This window comes from Recurvomyces mirabilis, assembly GCF_035927965.1.
Source record: "Recurvomyces mirabilis strain CCFEE 5264 chromosome Unknown scaffold_2, whole genome shotgun sequence".
Classification (NCBI taxonomy): domain Eukaryota; kingdom Fungi; phylum Ascomycota; class Dothideomycetes; order Mycosphaerellales; family Teratosphaeriaceae; genus Recurvomyces; species Recurvomyces mirabilis.
The window spans coordinates 262,135-279,397 of NW_027041936.1; the positions used below are offsets into that span (position 1 = coordinate 262,135).

At 53.2% G+C, this 17,263-nt stretch overlaps 10 protein-coding genes across 10 annotated transcripts; 4 read left to right on the plus strand and 6 right to left on the minus strand.

The window, feature by feature from the left end:
• Positions 1–498: 498 nt before the first annotated feature.
• TES1 (acyl-CoA thioesterase) lies at positions 499–1,617 on the plus strand (the record flags this gene model as incomplete). Its single annotated transcript, XM_064833546.1, has 1 exon — positions 499–1,617. One exon carries the CDS (start codon positions 499–501, stop codon positions 1,615–1,617), a length of 1,119 nt encoding a protein of 372 aa, XP_064698507.1.
• Positions 1,618–1,979: 362 nt separating this feature from the next.
• LTS14_000836 (uncharacterized protein) lies at positions 1,980–3,408 on the minus strand (the record flags this gene model as incomplete). The annotated part of the gene is made up of 4 exons (XM_064833547.1): positions 1,980–2,487; positions 2,541–2,974; positions 3,034–3,138; positions 3,193–3,408. The coding sequence occupies 4 exons, from the start codon at positions 3,406–3,408 to the stop codon at positions 1,980–1,982; spliced, it is 1,263 nt and encodes a 420-aa protein (XP_064698508.1).
• A 1,353-nt stretch (positions 3,409–4,761) lies between these two features.
• LTS14_000837 (uncharacterized protein) lies at positions 4,762–6,373 on the plus strand (the record flags this gene model as incomplete). Its single annotated transcript, XM_064833548.1, has 4 exons — positions 4,762–4,800; positions 4,856–5,009; positions 5,066–5,805; positions 5,855–6,373. 4 exons carry the CDS (start codon positions 4,762–4,764, stop codon positions 6,371–6,373), a joined length of 1,452 nt encoding a protein of 483 aa, XP_064698509.1.
• Positions 6,374–6,551: 178 nt separating this feature from the next.
• On the minus strand, positions 6,552–7,198 carry LTS14_000838 (uncharacterized protein; the record flags this gene model as incomplete). The annotated part of the gene is made up of 2 exons (XM_064833549.1): positions 6,552–6,562; positions 6,619–7,198. 2 exons carry the CDS (start codon positions 7,196–7,198, stop codon positions 6,552–6,554), a joined length of 591 nt encoding a protein of 196 aa, XP_064698510.1.
• A 435-nt stretch (positions 7,199–7,633) lies between these two features.
• LTS14_000839 (uncharacterized protein) lies at positions 7,634–8,466 on the plus strand (the record flags this gene model as incomplete). The annotated part of the gene is made up of 2 exons (XM_064833550.1): positions 7,634–7,710; positions 7,818–8,466. 2 exons carry the CDS (start codon positions 7,634–7,636, stop codon positions 8,464–8,466), a joined length of 726 nt encoding a protein of 241 aa, XP_064698511.1.
• Positions 8,467–9,055: 589 nt separating this feature from the next.
• On the plus strand, positions 9,056–10,484 carry LTS14_000840 (uncharacterized protein; the record flags this gene model as incomplete). Its single annotated transcript, XM_064833551.1, has 3 exons — positions 9,056–9,309; positions 9,362–9,961; positions 10,013–10,484. The coding sequence occupies 3 exons, from the start codon at positions 9,056–9,058 to the stop codon at positions 10,482–10,484; spliced, it is 1,326 nt and encodes a 441-aa protein (XP_064698512.1).
• Positions 10,485–10,935: 451 nt separating this feature from the next.
• LTS14_000841 (uncharacterized protein) lies at positions 10,936–12,327 on the minus strand (the record flags this gene model as incomplete). The annotated part of the gene is made up of 1 exon (XM_064833552.1): positions 10,936–12,327. One exon carries the CDS (start codon positions 12,325–12,327, stop codon positions 10,936–10,938), a length of 1,392 nt encoding a protein of 463 aa, XP_064698513.1.
• A 339-nt stretch (positions 12,328–12,666) lies between these two features.
• Positions 12,667–13,920, minus strand: LTS14_000842 (uncharacterized protein; the record flags this gene model as incomplete). Its single annotated transcript, XM_064833553.1, has 1 exon — positions 12,667–13,920. One exon carries the CDS (start codon positions 13,918–13,920, stop codon positions 12,667–12,669), a length of 1,254 nt encoding a protein of 417 aa, XP_064698514.1.
• Positions 13,921–15,121: 1,201 nt separating this feature from the next.
• RPS5 (ribosomal protein S5) lies at positions 15,122–15,825 on the minus strand (the record flags this gene model as incomplete). Its single annotated transcript, XM_064833554.1, has 2 exons — positions 15,122–15,439; positions 15,502–15,825. 2 exons carry the CDS (start codon positions 15,823–15,825, stop codon positions 15,122–15,124), a joined length of 642 nt encoding a protein of 213 aa, XP_064698515.1.
• A 280-nt stretch (positions 15,826–16,105) lies between these two features.
• LTS14_000844 (uncharacterized protein) lies at positions 16,106–17,087 on the minus strand (the record flags this gene model as incomplete). Its single annotated transcript, XM_064833555.1, has 3 exons — positions 16,106–16,346; positions 16,399–16,985; positions 17,040–17,087. The coding sequence occupies 3 exons, from the start codon at positions 17,085–17,087 to the stop codon at positions 16,106–16,108; spliced, it is 876 nt and encodes a 291-aa protein (XP_064698516.1).
• Between the last annotated feature and the right edge of the window lie 176 nt (positions 17,088–17,263).

Genomic DNA, 17,263 nt, shown 5'->3' on the forward strand with positions numbered 1-17,263 from the left:
TAATCCAGTGTAAAGAAATGAGAGAGCAGCAATGTTGGTGTCCAAATCATGATCCTTTGCATTGCCACGACTAGTACGGAGTCTGCTCCCGTCATCATGCAAGACGAAGATCGTTGCATGTGACAGGGCACAAGTCCGGTTGTAGATGACTATAGGACTATATGAACTGCTCCACCCAGTGGATATTACAGCATAGGATCTGGACACATTCAAGCTGTCGGCTCTGCCTCACCTGGTTGACCACCTCGATGCCCATTGATATCAAAGTGTGATAAGCACGAAGTGGTCGACGACAAATGCCGTCGGCGTGTCATCGGCCTTGAAAGTGATGCCGAGGTTGTGAACTTCCGGTGCACGTTCTGGTGCGTGAGCCGCCGGACGTAAGACCAGGCGACAGACAGGTGAACACCACGCGATAGGAAATTGTGCTGTTCTTGATCCACCCTCGAGTTATTCGTCTTCTTCCACAGCCCTGCTTTCTCCTCTCCGACCGGCATCATGCCAAACCATCCAACCCTCATCAAGCCTCCTCCCCCTAACGATGACAAGAGTCCAATCGAGGATGTCCTGGAGCTCACACATCTGGAAGACATAGATCCGAATCTATTTACCAACACCCGACCGTTATGGCACCCTCCAGGCGCTCGAGGCATATACGGAGGTGCGGTGATTGCACAATGTCTAGCCGCGGCGCAAAGAACTGTACCTGAGAACTTCAGCGCACATAGTATGCACTGCTACTTCGTACTTAACGGCAATGCAGAAATACCAATCATATATCACGTCGAGCATGTACGGGAAGGCAGAAGTTTCGCGACTCGAACAGTACAAGCTCGACAACGTGGTCAGCCGATCTTCACGACGACGCTGAGCTTTACTAGAGAAGGCAGCGGAGGGAAGAAGCAGGTACAGCATGCGGCTCATATGCCAGCCGGTATATCGCCGCCAGCAGAAGAGGGTCCAGGTCTCGATATGCTTAGGGGACCCAGCAGTCCCTTTCTAAGTCAACGGATAGAGACCTTGAACAACGACTCACCGCGCCCACATGAGAAGAGAACAAGACAATGGATCAAAGCGCGAGGACGAATCAGCGACGATGGCGGTCATCAAGCTCATCTTTCGGCGCTGGCATACATGAGCGACTCGTACTTCATCGGCACCGTCTCGCGCGTCCACAAACTATTCCGGTACAGCACTAAGTCAGCCAGTGCCTCGAAGAGGGAAGGCGAAAGCGGACAGAGCGGCATGGCTCCGGACATGGTTGAGAGACTACAGAAACTCGACAACAACGCTCTCCGACGGATAGAGGGTATGGACGAGGATATTATCGAAGAACTTCGGAACGCCAAAATCATTGACGGAAAGGTGATATGGAAAGTCAAGAACGAGCAGCGGCCTGAGATCGGCATGATGGTAAGTCTGGACCATACGATCTACTTTCATGATCCAAAGGGTTTTAGGGCGGATGAGTGGATGTTCACGGAGTGCGATTCGCCTTGGAGTGGAGATGGGAGGGGTCTGGTGCACCAGAGGATGTATACGGGGGAGGGGAAACTGATTGCTACCTGTGTGCAGGAGGGTGTGGTGAGGCTGAAGCAGGATCAGGCCAAGCTGTAGGATGTCATAGGTAGTGCTGCTCATTGGGTAAAGGGGTAGAGGTGAGCGTATGGCAACCGCTCTGCCTCGTGGCCAGCAACACACTCGGGTGAGGAATTTATTTGAATAGACGGACGATAGATATCTTGAATTGCTGTATACCCTATCTCTAATTCACAACAATTCGTTCCGTAATCGTGGTGGCGGCCTCACACGACCCAGGACGTTTGCGCAGTATCGCTTTTGACGCATTCAGGCAACGTTAGACTTATCCTTTGCACGTTCAGCACGACTCGGCGGTTTCCAAGGTATCATACAACAATGTTGTAGACTGGTGTTCGTGATAGAATCGTAGGATTGCGCAATACTACAGTGCTCGCACTCTACAAACTGCTCATATGCGACTTTGCGCTCGTAGTCTCCTCTTGTATGTCAATTTCCACCCTTCTACTAATGGTATTGCCCAAGATCTCGCGCTCGCTCTCGCCACTGCCCCTCGTGTTGAGGTTACTGCCGACATAGTTCTTAACCGTGTTCGACTGGTTGCCCCAACCTGCCCAATCACGCGGATGAACTGATTTCTTCCCGCCGCTGGAGCTTTGGCCCGTCTGTCCTACTTGGCTGCCCTGATTGTTACTCAGTGCTCCTCTGTTCCCGGAGTTTGAGCCTCCACCGCCTGAGAAACCGTAGGTTCTGGACCGTGGGTCTTCTGTATAGGCCATGCCGCCAAAGCTGAATTTGCCGAGGGCTTTGCTCATGGAGATGGAGGTTGTGGCTGTTAGGCTGAAGAGGATGGCGACGAGCTCGCAATAGAAGGTTGAGGAGTAGGGCCATGCTTCGGTATGAATCATGAAGTGGATGTCGAGGTATGCGATGAGTGCGCCGACGATTCTGTCGACGTGTTAGTAGTGTCGAACCAAGTGATTGGCAAATATAACACTGACAAGAAGCGCAAAAAGAACGGCACGACTGGCCACGGTCGACTGTTCGTCATTCCGCCCGCCTTAGCTCGCCAGAGCTGCTGACGATAGACGAAAATGGGCCAGTAGACCGAGGTTATGACTTCCAATACCATGAGGACAATTATGGGAGCCAGTAGGCGTTTGGGCTGTCTGCTTGTCAGTCTATCCTCATCGCGCAGTCGCAGAACACATACCGAGGATGCGCAATAGCTTCGTAGTTGCAGATGTATGCTCAGAGGTCTGCAGCCGATTAACGGTAGCGTAGCCAGGAGAAGGCCAATAATGCTGACTGCGACAGGAGCAATGTAGATGAGAAGCTGTTTCGGAAGGCGTCTGACGAGTAAGACTGTGCAGAGTACAGACGCATAGCTGAGGTAGAGCGTAAGTATGAAGATGACCTGGCATCCCTCGTTCAGCTACAGAGTTCAAGTATCAGCGTCCAAGTGGATGACCAGTATGACACTTGGTAGCGTACGCTTGCAACTGAGCGCCTCTGGCCTTCTGTAAGGTCGTTCTGGTGGCCATCGGTGAGTTCGCTGACCGTCGATAATCGAGTGCCTATGTATATGAAGCCGAACACCTATTGGACCACGAGTCAGACGTCGCGCTTAATCGCGAGCCAGATCCCACGTACGTGTGCTGCAAGCCAGAAAGCATCTGAGGTGAGGATAGCGCTACTAGGCATTCCTTCTCGAGCGACTCTCTTGTAGGTGAGCCATAGCTTCAGACTCAGGGTGATCAACAGTATCGATATGACAGTCACAGCGAGCGCAACAACCAGGCCTTCGTCGCCCTCCAGTAGTCTGACGTAGTCGTCCGGTGAGCCCGTCACATTCAATGGCGTAGACATGTTGTTCGTAGGTTAGTGGTATGGAGTTGCCAGGAGGACGTCGGTGCCAGCCGGGAGCATTGGAGTGCGGTTATGCCACTGCCATAATACTGTTGAGATGCGAATCACTCTACTGGGACCCTGATGGCAGCGTAAGCCCCTCGAAGGAGGATCTGGTACGCTGCCAAAGGAACTCTGTTCGTGCTTGGCTGATTTACCGGAACGCCAGCTTTTCCTTCCACCCAGGCAATTCGTGTACTTGCAGGGAGTTTGGAATCCTGGCAGTGAAATCTGCTCAGGGTCGTGTTCGGCATGGTGCTAGATTGCGATAAGGTGGTGCGGCCCAGGGTAAGCGGAGTCTCACGGAGGCTTTGCCCCGAAGTAGAAGGCAAGCTCTATTAGAGTTCCTGAGTAAGCTAGGATAGCGCAGGCCATCTCGTGGTCCGCCATGCGGTGCGGCGAGCCGTGCGAACCAGTGACAAGCTAGTTGTGGACGCCAAGGAGGTGGAGATAGGAACAAGCTCTGGCTGTAGAAGCGAGGCGCCACGTTCCACCGCGCTGGGATATCTGCTGCAATGACAGCCTTTGTTGCCAACTCATCGGTACTGTGCGACACTTGCCGGGCCGCTTGAGCATGCACGAGCGAGATGTACATGTCGGCAACACGAACAGCTGCACGATCATTGCTGAATTGTAATATCGCCTTGGTAGCGTCAAGCCACCAAGCAGACTACCAAACTTCAATAGAGTGTCGACTGGGGATGTGGACCAACGATAAGATGATTATGAACTCTCGAAGCTAGCCTGGCCGCTTCATGCTTGTCGTGACTTCCCGTGGCGCTGCGCTCCGTTCTAGCTACTTTCTATCAACGCAGCCAAGATCACCCTGCAGATCGACAACACGATGCACTACCACCTGGTCACCACGTTGAGGGACGGCTGATCGGCACCTTTGCAACTGCACCCGCCCGCAGCTCTCTGGCTCTTGAACCATGGATCATTTCTAGCACATGTCCTGCGTCCTGTTGACATCCTCACTCGTTTGGTGCATTCTTATTCATCATAGAGATCATGCCTGGGCTATCATCTTGGACGGGTCGCGAGCGACGAAACACCAGCGACCATGGCGTTAACAAGGGCACTGCGTATGACAAGAGGGAAATGTCATTGATGAACAAGCTGCAAGTGTTCAGTGTATGCATGCCGACTGTGCGAGTCGAAAAACTCTAGCTGACACGGCAGCAGCGTGAATTCGGAACAACTGCATTGCTTTGCTTCGGTCTCATTACCAACTCATCATGGCCATATGCATTCTTGTAAGCAAAACAGATTCGTGTCAGGTCATGTCAGGACTAACAACAATTGCGCAGCAACATGGGTCTACCTCTGAACAACGGCGGACCAGCTGGCATGGTATGTTGCGATCATCCATCGACCACGATCACAGCCTGACACTGACCATGTAAAGCTCTGGATGACAATTTTGGCTGCCATTGGTATCTTCATGTGTGATCTGTCGCTTGCGGAAATGGCCTCCATGTCGCCCAGCTCCGCCGGACCATATCAATGGACCGCTGAGCTAGCACCATTGTCCATGCAGAAAGTGCTGAGCTTCGTAGTCGGTAAGGTCGTGCTGCGTGTAGATGTACCGCATTTTTGACTGACAATACCATGACAGGCTACTACGATGTCCTTGGCTGGCAAGCAGCTCTTGCTTTTTCGGCTTTCCTGATCGCGTCCAACATCCAAGGACTGCTGTTTCTCTTCCGACCAAGCTATGTGCCTCACAGCTGGCATATCACCCTGCTTATGATTGCATCAGCACTGGTCACCATCATTGTCAACTACCGATCGACGCGCATCCTTCGACACGCATCCTGGCTGATGGGTGTACTCTTCATTGCACTTTGGCTGTACATCTGCATCACCTTGGCTGTCATGGCACCGCACCCAAACACTCGCGCGCTCACATCCAGCATAGCACTCGACTTCCAAGACCCAAGCGGCTGGGGATCGAATTTCGCAGTCCTTGTTGGTATCCTGGGCCCGATCTCGACATTCGTGGGTGGTGATGTTTCCTGCCACATGTCGGAGGAGACAAAAGACGCTTCAGTATCTGTTCCAAGAGCCATCTACCGATCAGCGGCCATCGGCTACACTATGACAATCCTGACGACCATCCTGATAATATACAGCCTGGGTCCTGATATCAGCGCCATCTTGTCTTCCCCGTCCGGACAACCATACCAGCAAGTGCTGTACAACGCGACCAAGCGAGAGGATATGACGGTCATCATGGTCACATTTATGTTGCTCCTGATCTTCTTCAGCCAGGTCACGACCACTACGGCTTCATCCAGGCAGATGTTTACCTTTGCTCGTGATGGTGGTCTGCCCCTCCACAGCTTCTTGTCCAAGGTATGAATCTTTCTGACCACGAATGGAGTGTTCGACTAATGCAAGACAGGTCACAACCACGACTCACATCCCACGAAACTCAGTCTTCGTCACCTTCATCATCGTATCGCTCCTATCACTCATCCCACTCGGCTCAGTCATCGCCTTCAACATCATCACCTCCCTCTCCTCGATCGCCATCTTCTCATCATACTGGATCTCCATCGCCTGCCGCCTCTCAAATCGCTTCTCAGTAAACCGCATTGCCGAACCACGCTGGAATCTAGGAGTAGCCGGGATTGCGGTCAACATCTTCGCTTTGCTGTTCTTGACCCTCGGCATAATCATGATTTGCTTCCCATCGGCGCCAAACCCCAACCCAACGAGCTTCAATTGGACGGTGGTGATTTGGGGTGGTGTGTCGATTTTTGCGCTTATCTATTACTTTGCGTATGGACGTCGACATTATGCTTCGCCAAGGAGCAGGGTTACACAGTTTGGCCAGGAGGGAGATCTGGATATGCAGGAGTTTGAGAGCGAGCAGATGCGGAAGGAGGGGGACGTTCGGATAATGGCGGACGAGCCGTAGATGAGTCGGTAATTTGGATAATGTGGTGTATTCAGGCCTTCCGAGTGCACATTGTCCCGTGCGCAAGGACTCTTGATTCAGAGAATGTGGATCTCCATACCCTCACATGAGATAGCGGCAGGTGATTCAGAATAGGAGCAGCAAAGCTGTCATCATCTACCAAGGACACCTTTTACCACTAGCGCACAGCTGACAATGCGCAACAGTACCAGTAATAGTCGTTCGGTGCTCTGCATCCAGCTTACCCAGAAATCGTGCCACAGGTCGCAAAGACTGTCGCGCGGTCTCAACGATCACCTCATCTATCTCGTCGCTAACGGCACCAATCTCTACATCTCCATCAGCGAGTACAAAGTCCAGCTTGATCGGCTGCGCATCTGGTCGCTGCGTGAAAGCTTGTACCCTGGGATGCGTAGTCGCGCCTTTGGGTAGCGATGCTGTAGGCGGATTGAGATGGCATTCCAGTACTCGATGAGGCACCTCTACTCGCTGCACGCACAAGGCCATACCGCTAAGGTCGTCGAGCCAGTCGCCAATGTTGACGGTTTTGGGAAGGACGAAAGTATTGCGAGAGTAGTATAGTTTCTGGCTCTCGCGGAGTGTCTGCCGGCAGACATGGACCAGAGAACGGTAGCGCTGTCTGACGTACCACGCTCGTTGGATGCGTAATGGTATGGGCTCTTCGGCCATCAAGATCAATTCGTATATCTTGTTGCGTACCTCTGGTGGAAGTCCTAAGAAGGATGGCAAGGCTGCGTCCACGGCTGAAGCTATTGAAAGCTTGGTGGCGGCGAATTGGACGAGCAGTCCTTCGTTCTCATCCATCATCGCTCCCGTATTTTATGTCCACACTATCCAATAGTGATTCGCAAATTATATCAATGCTTCAAGACTTATTAACGTCGGGGTATCACTTGTCGTGAGTGAACGGCTGCGCCACAAGGGCAGCATCAGGCGACCAATTACTGGACATCACATGATGACCTTCCATCAAGCAGCATCCACGTTAGGCTTTGGGAGCTGTTGACGGAGCCATCACCATCACCGCCCGCCCCAGCTCCGACAGCTAGACGATGATGGGGGTCCTACAGGCGCGATGCTACGAGATGCCGTTGTTTTCTGGTCCACCTCGGCCTTGGCGACACATCTAGCAGTGGAGCCATGGATGTCTGACAAATGCAAGCCACCAACCTATGGTTTGGATCGAATGGATTCCTTCGACATGGCCTTCTCCTCAAGAGCTTGCAGACAGAATCAAACATGAGCGAACAAGTGATCTTGTATGATCTGGCCAATCGAAACGGTATTTCGTGGAGTCCGAATGTGTTTAAGGGCAGGTCAGGACAAGAGGCCGACTGTACATACTGCAGCTGACAGCAGAAAGCACGGCTTGCGTTGAATTACAAACAAGTCCCGTATAAGACCGAATGGCTTGAGTATCCAGACATCGAGCCAAAATTCAAGGCACTGTAAGTATCCCAATCCTGTCGAAGACCATGCACATGCTGAGGTGGCAATGCAGCGGCATCAAACCGAACAAGCCAGGTTCTTTCGCCAATTACTCTTGTCCGACTTTGCGCTTCAGCGATAGCAGCTATGTGATGGGCTCAGAAGTCCTTGTGGACAGACTCGAGCAGACATACCCAGAGCCATCTATGCACCTTAACTCGAACGTCCACAAACTGGCCGAAGACATCTGCGATCGCATCATGGCCAATGCCGCGCCGGACTTCATGGTACTGGTGGTAGACAACTGGCTGCAGGAGCCGTCAAAGTCATGGTTCGCCAAAGATCGGATACGCCGTCTTGGCATGACAGTCCAAGAATGCCGTCAAAAAGCTGGTGGTGAAGTTGCACGACCCAAGATCGAAGAAGTCAGCGCAGAACTCAGGGACCTCCTCTCGAAGCACAAAACGGACGAAGGTCCATTTATCCTAGGTAGCGCTGTCAGCTATGGTGATTTCGTGGTGGGAGGGCTGTTCGAAGGACTAAAAAGAATGGATCCTGAGCATTATCAGACTTTCATCGACTACGATCAGAGCTTCAGGAAGCTGCACGAAGCTATGAAGCCATGGGTCCAGAGGGACAACTAGTGTAGTACAAACACGTGACCAGCAACGGTGCCTTCCACTTTCGATGCTTGGCACAATTTTCAAACCCTGAAGGTCTAGTGCCAGCTTACTTGGGTCTCGAAAGCGTTTAGTGCCTGTTTGAGATTGCACACAAATACATATAGTTTGCAGCTGGCAGTGGGCATTCCTGTCCTCCTTGCAACATCGCCATAACAACCACACCGTCAGTTGCGCACACTGTAGGGGCCTCAGGCTTGAGCTGAGCATGGCAGATCAACGTGCGGCCCATAGCTCGCAGCGTCCTGATGACTTGACGTTGCTGCTGCGAGCCTTGGGCCTTTGTCCGAGCGTCAACAACCAAGGTAGCACTGTCAAGCAAACAGTTTACGATCAAACAGCGATCCATGCTGACGTTCTACACAGCTTCCGCAGTATCGCTAGCTCCTATCGATGTCGGCAAGCCAGCTCCGTACGAGTTGCCCTCCAGCAAGACGACACGAATGAATGTGGGCTCTCCAAGCTCCTGACTGTTGCTGTTGGACGAGCGAAGCTAGATACAGCTGACCTCGTAGCCGTCGCGCCGGGTCGGCTGGGCCATCATTGGGTCGAAATGATAGAACGCTTCTGCTATCAGGTCGAAGATGAACAAGTCCCGTTCGCCCGACAGCTTGGCGAAGTCTCCCGCAGTTTTAGCGAGGGCTGCGCAGTCAACGACAGCGAAGTCGTCGACATCAAGGCCATCAGAGAGTGGGCCGACTTAGGTAACGAGCCTGCAAAGGCATGCTCTGGGAAGGTGCTCCTCATCGCTGAGGAGGAGAACCTTGTGGTGCTTGAGCAAGAAATCGGAAAAAGGTTCCGCAACATGTGACTTCGACTCCCAGCAAGCATGGCATCGCAACCACTGATCCATTAATAGGCAATACCTGGTCAGACTGGTCGACATTGCTGATCTCTACCATGCAGCACAGCCATCGCCTACTCCAGCGGCTACGACTGACGACGTATGTAAGCTTACACTAGGTCATGATGCTGGCCTACAGGTAACAGATCGAGCGAGCCACATCCTTCAGGCCGCCAGGGCAATCGTGGTGGGACATGCTGCAAGATCGCAGCCCACTTCTCCAACCTTATCGCCTTCCGATCGATCAAGTTCGAGCAATCACAGCCAGCGCGCAGCGTCTGTCTCGCGCGGTGGCAGCAACGACACTGACTGGGGAGAAGACAGTGACACGGATGATGGCTTCGATCGGGTGAGGTCCATGACCTTCGGGTCGACTTTGAGCACACCGGTCCCGCCTCCCATCAGATCGACATATGTGCCCTCAAGCGGCTCCGCAGCTGTGAGACATCTCTCGTCCGCAATAAGAACAGCCCTCACGACACAGCCCACAACTACCGCCACATTTGCTCCGGCACGCTTAGGCCCAGCCGCCGCCGCCGCTGCATCTGTGCAACCTAGAAGCACGGCAGACACTTGGCCGCAGATTGTAGCTTCCGAGAGCAAGTGTACCAGAGAGTAAGTCACACCACTCAAGCATCGGTCTTCCACAAGCTAATCATGAAGCAGAGATCAGCACAAACGCCAGCAGCTCCGCGACCAATTCATTCCGAAGCGCATATACGACCGCAATGTCGAATACGACGCCTTGACTATGACTCTCGAGGGAAAACTCATCGACATCGCGAGGAAACACGACTACCCCAATTTCCACCGCTGCGTCTACCAAGCTTCCGCCTCAGCTCATCCCATCGTCATGCCGCCCGTGACAGTGAACTTCCCAGATCTCGCCAAGTTCGCTGTCAAGAAGGTCACTATCACGGAAGCAGTGATCCGGGGGGTGACCAGGAACATCGAGCTTCGTACTTTCGTTTCGGACTGGTACACTCCCATGCGCGTGATGGAGGGTCTCGCTGAGGATGGGCCGGTGGCCGAGCAGACAAAGAGGCATAGGGAGTTCACGACGATGTTGAGGATCTTGAGGAGGATTTTGAGCGGCGATCGAATGAATACGGGGTCGTCAGGAGCCGTTCGTCTCTAAGGTGTTTGTGAAGGTCACGGTGGTATGGCGGAAAAAAAGAGTGTTGCCGTGCTTCTTGCATCGGCAGAGGAGACAAAGCTAGGTCGGCGCTTCAGACTGCGCTCGCATGTATCGCACACGCTGCTTCGACGTCGGCGAGATCAATTCCATCATGAAAGCACTTTCCCAATCTTCGCGCATAGTATCTTCGTGCCCTCGCAAAGCCGTCTGCATCGAGTCTCCGCGCTGGTCCTCGTTCTGAAAAGGATGCTTGAGTATTCTTGCACATGACATCGGCACAAATCAACCACCTTCAGCTTCCCAAGCCCATATTTACACTGGCTGGTACAGGAGCTCTGTGTGCCACGCCGCAGAAATGCATTGTAGAGTCCTTGGTGGCTCTTATCCTTACAGACCGACCATACTCTACCAAATTACCTGGATGGTGTCAAAGCTGCTCCGGGCGAACGGCTCAACCAGGTCCCAAGCCCTCCTGGACCTTCTGCGGCAGTTCCAGACTCCGGGTAGCGAACCACTCCTTTCCTTTCACATTCGCCCACGCAGCGTCAACATGAACCCCACTCCTCCCACCACTTTTGTACATCACCCTCACATCCTGCACGCTCGCCGACCGATCCACGGCTTTACACATATCGTACACCGTAAGCGCCGCCCCGGAGGCAGCAGTCAAAGCCTCCATTTCCACGCCCGTCGGACCAGAAGTCTCGACGACCGTCTCGATGGTGACTAACCCGTGATGGTTATGCCCTCGATGTCCAAGCGTCTTTGGAAGCTGACTGGAGGGCACTAGCTGCACGTTGACTTCGACTTTGGTGATTGGCACCGGATGGCATAGCGGGATGAGGTCGGCGGTGCGTTTCGCTGCCATGATGCCTGCTATTCGCGCCACGCCGAGGACATCACCTTTCTTGTTGCTGTTCTCGAAGATCAGCTGGAAGGGCGCGGGCCTGCTGAACGCGACATGGGAGATAGCCACTGCGACACGCCTAGTCGCTTGCTTTGCTCCAACGTCGACCATGTGCGCTTCTCCGGATGCAGTCAGGTGTGTCAGTCTCGACTCTGTCGGTGGCGAAGCGCTGTCCACTCCCTCCATCTGCCGTGGTGTCGCGCCAGCCCGAGACTCCTTGACAACCTTTGTCTTCTTTGGACTCCTCGATGGCTGGGACGAGGAACCAATCGTTTGCGTCCTTATCATGGCGTCCTGTGCAAGTAGCGTGCGCGAATCACTACCCGAAGACCCTTCATGCGCATCAGCAACCTTTCGCGCAAGACCATGTGTCTGGTCAACATCCGTCATCCCATCACTGTTCGACTCCCTCAGGCCCCATGCCGCCTCCTCATCATCACGATCCTTAGCATCAAAAGATCTTACATCCCTCTTCCCAATGGCAAATGGGTTAGGGTGCCGCAAATCGATGCGCTTATGAGGTAGATTCGGACGCCCCTCAGAAGACTCTCTCTCGGTTCTACTTCCAGGGAAACCCGGGGTGTGCGGCTCACGGATCTGTTTGAATTTCAGGCGGTAGCCTTGTTGCTTCTCGTCCTTGCTGGAAACCGCACGTGTGGACGGTACTTCTGCAGCTTGGAAGTAATCATCGTCCATCTTCCTCTGGGCGAAGGACGAAGATGGCGCAGTGTTTGCTCTTTCCTCCGCTTGCGCGCTTCTTCCCACTTCCACGAAGTCAACCTTTCCCTTTTCTCGCATCTTTGGCCGGCTATACCGTGGTTTTGGAGCCTCTTGGAACAGCCCGCTAAGACTCTGAAATCCGAGAGCGGACTCAAGACTCGCCTTCTCCTCGCCGTCCCGAGGAGTGCTATTGTCATTGTCTGCTCTGCTTCGCATTGAAGTAGAGAAGGTGCGCGCATGTGAATACGGCGAACGTGAGCCATGCAGGAGATGTGTTGGGATCCTGGACCACGGCCGTGGCGATACGAAAGAGGAGAGGGGTGGATCACCTACCTCAGTATTAGCACAAGTGACAGGCACTTCATAGAAAGCAAGTGAAAGAAGGAAAGAAGGATTCCGTGGTTTCCATACAACATTTGAGAGTCGTATATGTGGCCTCCGTACATATCAACCGGCCAGACCACCATAACATCATCGCGCGTGTCCTCGTAGAAGCCAAGTCATGCATACCCCTTCGCTCCAGAACCACCAGTACAGACCAAAAGAACAGGAAACCTACCCACCAATCAAAATCATAGGCCGATTCCTCATATTCTCCAACTGCCCAATCCCGGCATGCTTCGCCTTCTTCCTCTTCACCGCCTGTCCAATCACCTCTAGCAATTGGCTCTCCTTGCTGATCCAGCCCTCCTCACCGTCAAATCGTAGACCTGATGGGCCTGAGCTTTTTCGTCGATCCAGCTCCAGTTGCCGTATAGCGTCGAAAGCATCATCGTTCATCGGTATACCGTTGTGATCGCTGCGCAACAGGTCGCGGAGGGAGACTTCCGTCTCGCCGTGAAGACAGACTTTCAGGTTGCCGTCTGATGTTATGCGCAGGCGATTGCAAGAGCTGCAGAAATTATGCGTCATGCTTGTAATAAAACCTACTCGCCCAGTAAAACCAGGAACCTGCCACGTCTTACTGGTATCGTTCTTCTTATCCTGCAACCTCCCGACATCCGGATATTTCGTGCGAATGATATCCAGCATCTCCTGATAAGGCAGCATTTTGTTTTCGCTCCATTTATTACCGCCAAAGGGCATGTACTCGATGAACCTGACCTCGACATCCTGCTCTCGCGTCATCTCGACGAAGGGCAAGATCTGATGATCGTTTAGACCACGCATGACCACACAGTTGATCTTCAATCTGATCCCAGCACCGAGCTTATTCATCTCCTGTACGCGGTTGATACTCTTCATTACCGCATCGAAACCCTGCCGTCGTGTCAAAAGCTGGAATTGGAACGGATCCAGCGTATCCAGCGAGATATTGACACCCGTCAGCCCAGCCTCGGCCATAGCGTCAAGTTTCCTCCACAAACTAATCCCATTCGTCGTCAATGCCAGTTCTTTCAAACCTGCACTTCTCAAGCTCCCCAATCGCTGCATAAGCGGCACGATATCATTCCTGACCGTCGGCTCACCTCCGGTCAACCGGATCTTGTTGACGCCTTGGTTGACGAAGAGCTGACTCAAATAGAAAACTTCGGCTGTTGTGAGCTGAGTGTTGGGTGGTTGCAGCTGGATGCCTTCTTCGGGCATGCAGTAGAGACAGCGCAGATTGCAGCGTTCGGTGAGGGATATGCGGAGGTAGTCGTGTTGGCGGGCGAAAGTGTCTGTAAGGAATTCACTGAAGGGTTTTGCTTCTTGTATTGCTTCCCGTCTGGCAGGTCTGTTTGAAGGCGGTGGAGTCGGTACTGCAGGCAGATGTGGCTCTGGCTCATTATGTTCCACTGCAGCAGTCGCTATACTTCGACTCGTCATGGTGCTCTTCGTTAGAGTGCCGTCCCATCTCGTCCGTCTTATCGCCCGTGGGACGCTGCGGCATATCTGAGGAGTCGCCATAGCTGGCTATGTTCGTCATTTGTAAGAATCGAAATACAACATGGCAAGGACCTCCACAAGCGACGATCAAGAATACAGATTGCCTACCACAAACATGTATGTACAGTCATGCATGAATATTACATCGCTGCCGAAAGCCGAGTTAACTTCACCTCCGGCGCTCGGCGACTTCCCCATTCAGAAGGAGTGGGCGAGATACGCACTTACGCTGTGCTGATTCATACTGCCCTCACCTACAACATGACCAGGACTTCTTAGATATACTATCGAATCGATACAATGGGGAGGAATAGTCGTCACGGCAGCATAGAAGGACGAATCAAGGCGGTCCGGATGTATGGTACCACAGTACCCACCTCCCCTTCCCGCCACACATCAACCACTGCAGCTTCACTGCGAGACAAAGTGTTCCTGTTCATTCAAGTGGGCATTAGAGTCGCGCGTGGAGTCAGCGACATGATTCTTAGCCTAGCCTGTGACGTGCCGTTGCAGAGCGTTTGTACATATCTCGCAATGCATGGGCAAATGCCGCTCAGCTAAAGTAACCAAAAGGGCTTGTTCAGGCAGTAGGACGTGTGATGATGGGAGATGCTGGAGTGCTGAGGTCGGCCTGCGCTTCGCAGAGTGATGGGTAATATGATCGCCGTCGGTGGAAGCGTCCGAATGCTTCTTGCTACGTGGACAGACCGTGTGCTGCTGCTTATACCTCTTACGATGAGACGGCATAACGCTCTGATGCTCTGCGCCTGCTGTGAAGTACTTCCGCCGTGAGCTGAGTCCAGCTGAGACGTAAGTCCCGCCGTGAAGTAAGTGTTCTGCGAAGTAAGTATTCTGCAAAGTGAGTATCACGCCCATGACTCCAACACAGTGAGAAAGCACATCGACATTGCGGTTTTGAGTGTCTTGATTGAACAGTATCATGAAGCCATAATTACAGGCTCAAGCACGCAGGTACGCGCAAAGGGTAGAGGCAGAGGGCAGGTTGCGTTGTAATCCCTAACCTTGCCACAAATACCCCGATCATGCACAGGCACACCTTGGCAATGGCCCTCATGCCAAACGTTGAACACCATATGCAGCCGCAGCAGCAGCCAAACACCAGCCCAACCCCACCCCACGTCTATCTGTTGGACTTGGCCACACGCTCCAGCTCGTCCTTCTTCTTGATGGCATAGCTGTTGCTGCTACCCTTGGCAGCGTTGATCAGCTCTTCGGCCAAGCACTCGGCAACACTCTTGATGTTTCGGAAGGCCGCTTCTCGGGCGCCGATAGTGAGGAGGGCGATGGCCTGGTTGACGCGGCGGAGGGGAGAGACATCGACGGCTTGGCGACGGACGGTGCCTGCGCTGCCGATACGGGTGGAGTCTTCGCGGGGGCCGCAATTGACGATGGCGTCTACAGCGATTTGGATGGGGTTCTGGTCGGTCATGATGTGGATCTGAATCATGTGTGTTAGAAGCTGTCATATATGCCAAGATTGTGCATAGAGGTGGTACATACAATTTCGAAAGAGTGGGCAACAATGCGCACAGCCATCAGCTTCTTGCCGTTGTTGCGCCCGTTCATCATGAGCGAGTTGGTGAGACGCTCAATGATGGGACACTGGGCCTTGCGGAAGCGCTTGACGGCGTATCGGCCGGCGGAGTGAGGCATGTAGACGGGCTGGCGGATCTGGATGTAGTCGGTGAGGGAGATGTCCCGGATCTCGACATCCTCGTAGCTCCATTTGTTGAAGAGCTTCGTGCTGCCAATCTCCGCCGTCACGTCCTTGGGCAGGACTGGGTAGCCCTGTGGCGCCTCGACTTCGACTTCGCCGTCAGACATGTTCGCGGTGGGCGGGTTTGTCTGTCTGTCTGGTCGAATGTAGGACTGGCCGGACGGAATATCGAGTATGGTAGTAGTGGTGGTGGTCAGTGGCAGAATTCAAGGTGGTCGTGGTGCGCTTTCGGCCTATCCACTAATGGAGATCGAATTCTTGAGCCTTGGCGTGCGGTGGTCTCGCTCGGAAGGCGGATTGTTCCGCGCCGATCTCGAATTGACATTTGCTTTCCCATCTCCAACACTTCTACATGGTAACAAATTGTTAGAGTCTCCTCTACGCATACTATTTCAGCTGGATATCCTCCCCTGGTATCGCGTCAGGCAGCCCTGAATTTTCGCCGTTATGCATAAACCTGAACAAAGGATCCCAGACTGTGACCGCACGCTTGGTGTGGCTACCATTCAGCAGCGGTGGCTCTTGAAATACCAACAGCCTATCCACCGACGCCTCAATACCCTGACCCGTCTCATCTCCCTCAATGAGCCGCAGATACGCCTCCACGATCGTGGACACTGGTGTGAGGCTAAAGTATCGTCAGCCAAAATCAGAAGCACCTGAAGTGTCGAGTGCCTTACTCCGCTTTAGCGACCACAGCAAGAAACTGTGGTGGTATGATATTCGTAGGCACGATCCCAGGTAAAACGCAATTCAATCTCACATTCTCCTTCACCTTCAGTACTCCCGCAGACCCTCTCACAAAATTTAGTACAGCAGCTTTCGTGCCGTTGTACTCCGCATAACTAGGATGAGGATGGACTGCAGCAATACTAGCAGTTGCCACGATCACGCCCCCAGGAACAGGGTTCTGCCGCATAAAGTGGATCGCAAGCTGCACTCCATACACAAAACCCTTCCAATTCACTTCCGTGCAGGTCATATCTGGTGCTGGAGGGATCTCGGTCTTGCCGCGATGGTTGAGGATGTACAGGGAGCTTCGGTCGCCTATTCCAGCATTGGCGCACAAGGCGTCGAGCCGACCTTTGACCTTGAAGACGGACGAGAAAAGTGAAGCCTGCGAGTCGTAGCTTGCTACGTTCGTCTCGTGGAACGTGGCATTGGAACCGAATTCCTTAGATAAGGCATCGTGGGGTCGGATGTCGGCCATGGCGACGTACCAGCCGCGGGCAACGAGTTCACGGGTGATGGCTTCGCCCATGCCCGACTATACCATATCAGCCATGAAAATAGCACGGTCTTGCTGCGTATGCTTGCGTACCGACGCCCCCGTCACTATAGCAACTTTCTGTTCTACGGCGGAGCCCATATTGAGAGTACGTTCCGCGAGTATGGTCGAAAGCTAGATCTGCCACAACACCGCTACAGCACTTAATCTAATATTGTAGAGGAGACGATAATATGCACTCCCGTGTAGCTTCTGTCGTTATAGTACTGATATATTTGCATGCTGTCTCCTCATTTGCATACACCATCTGGCTTGGC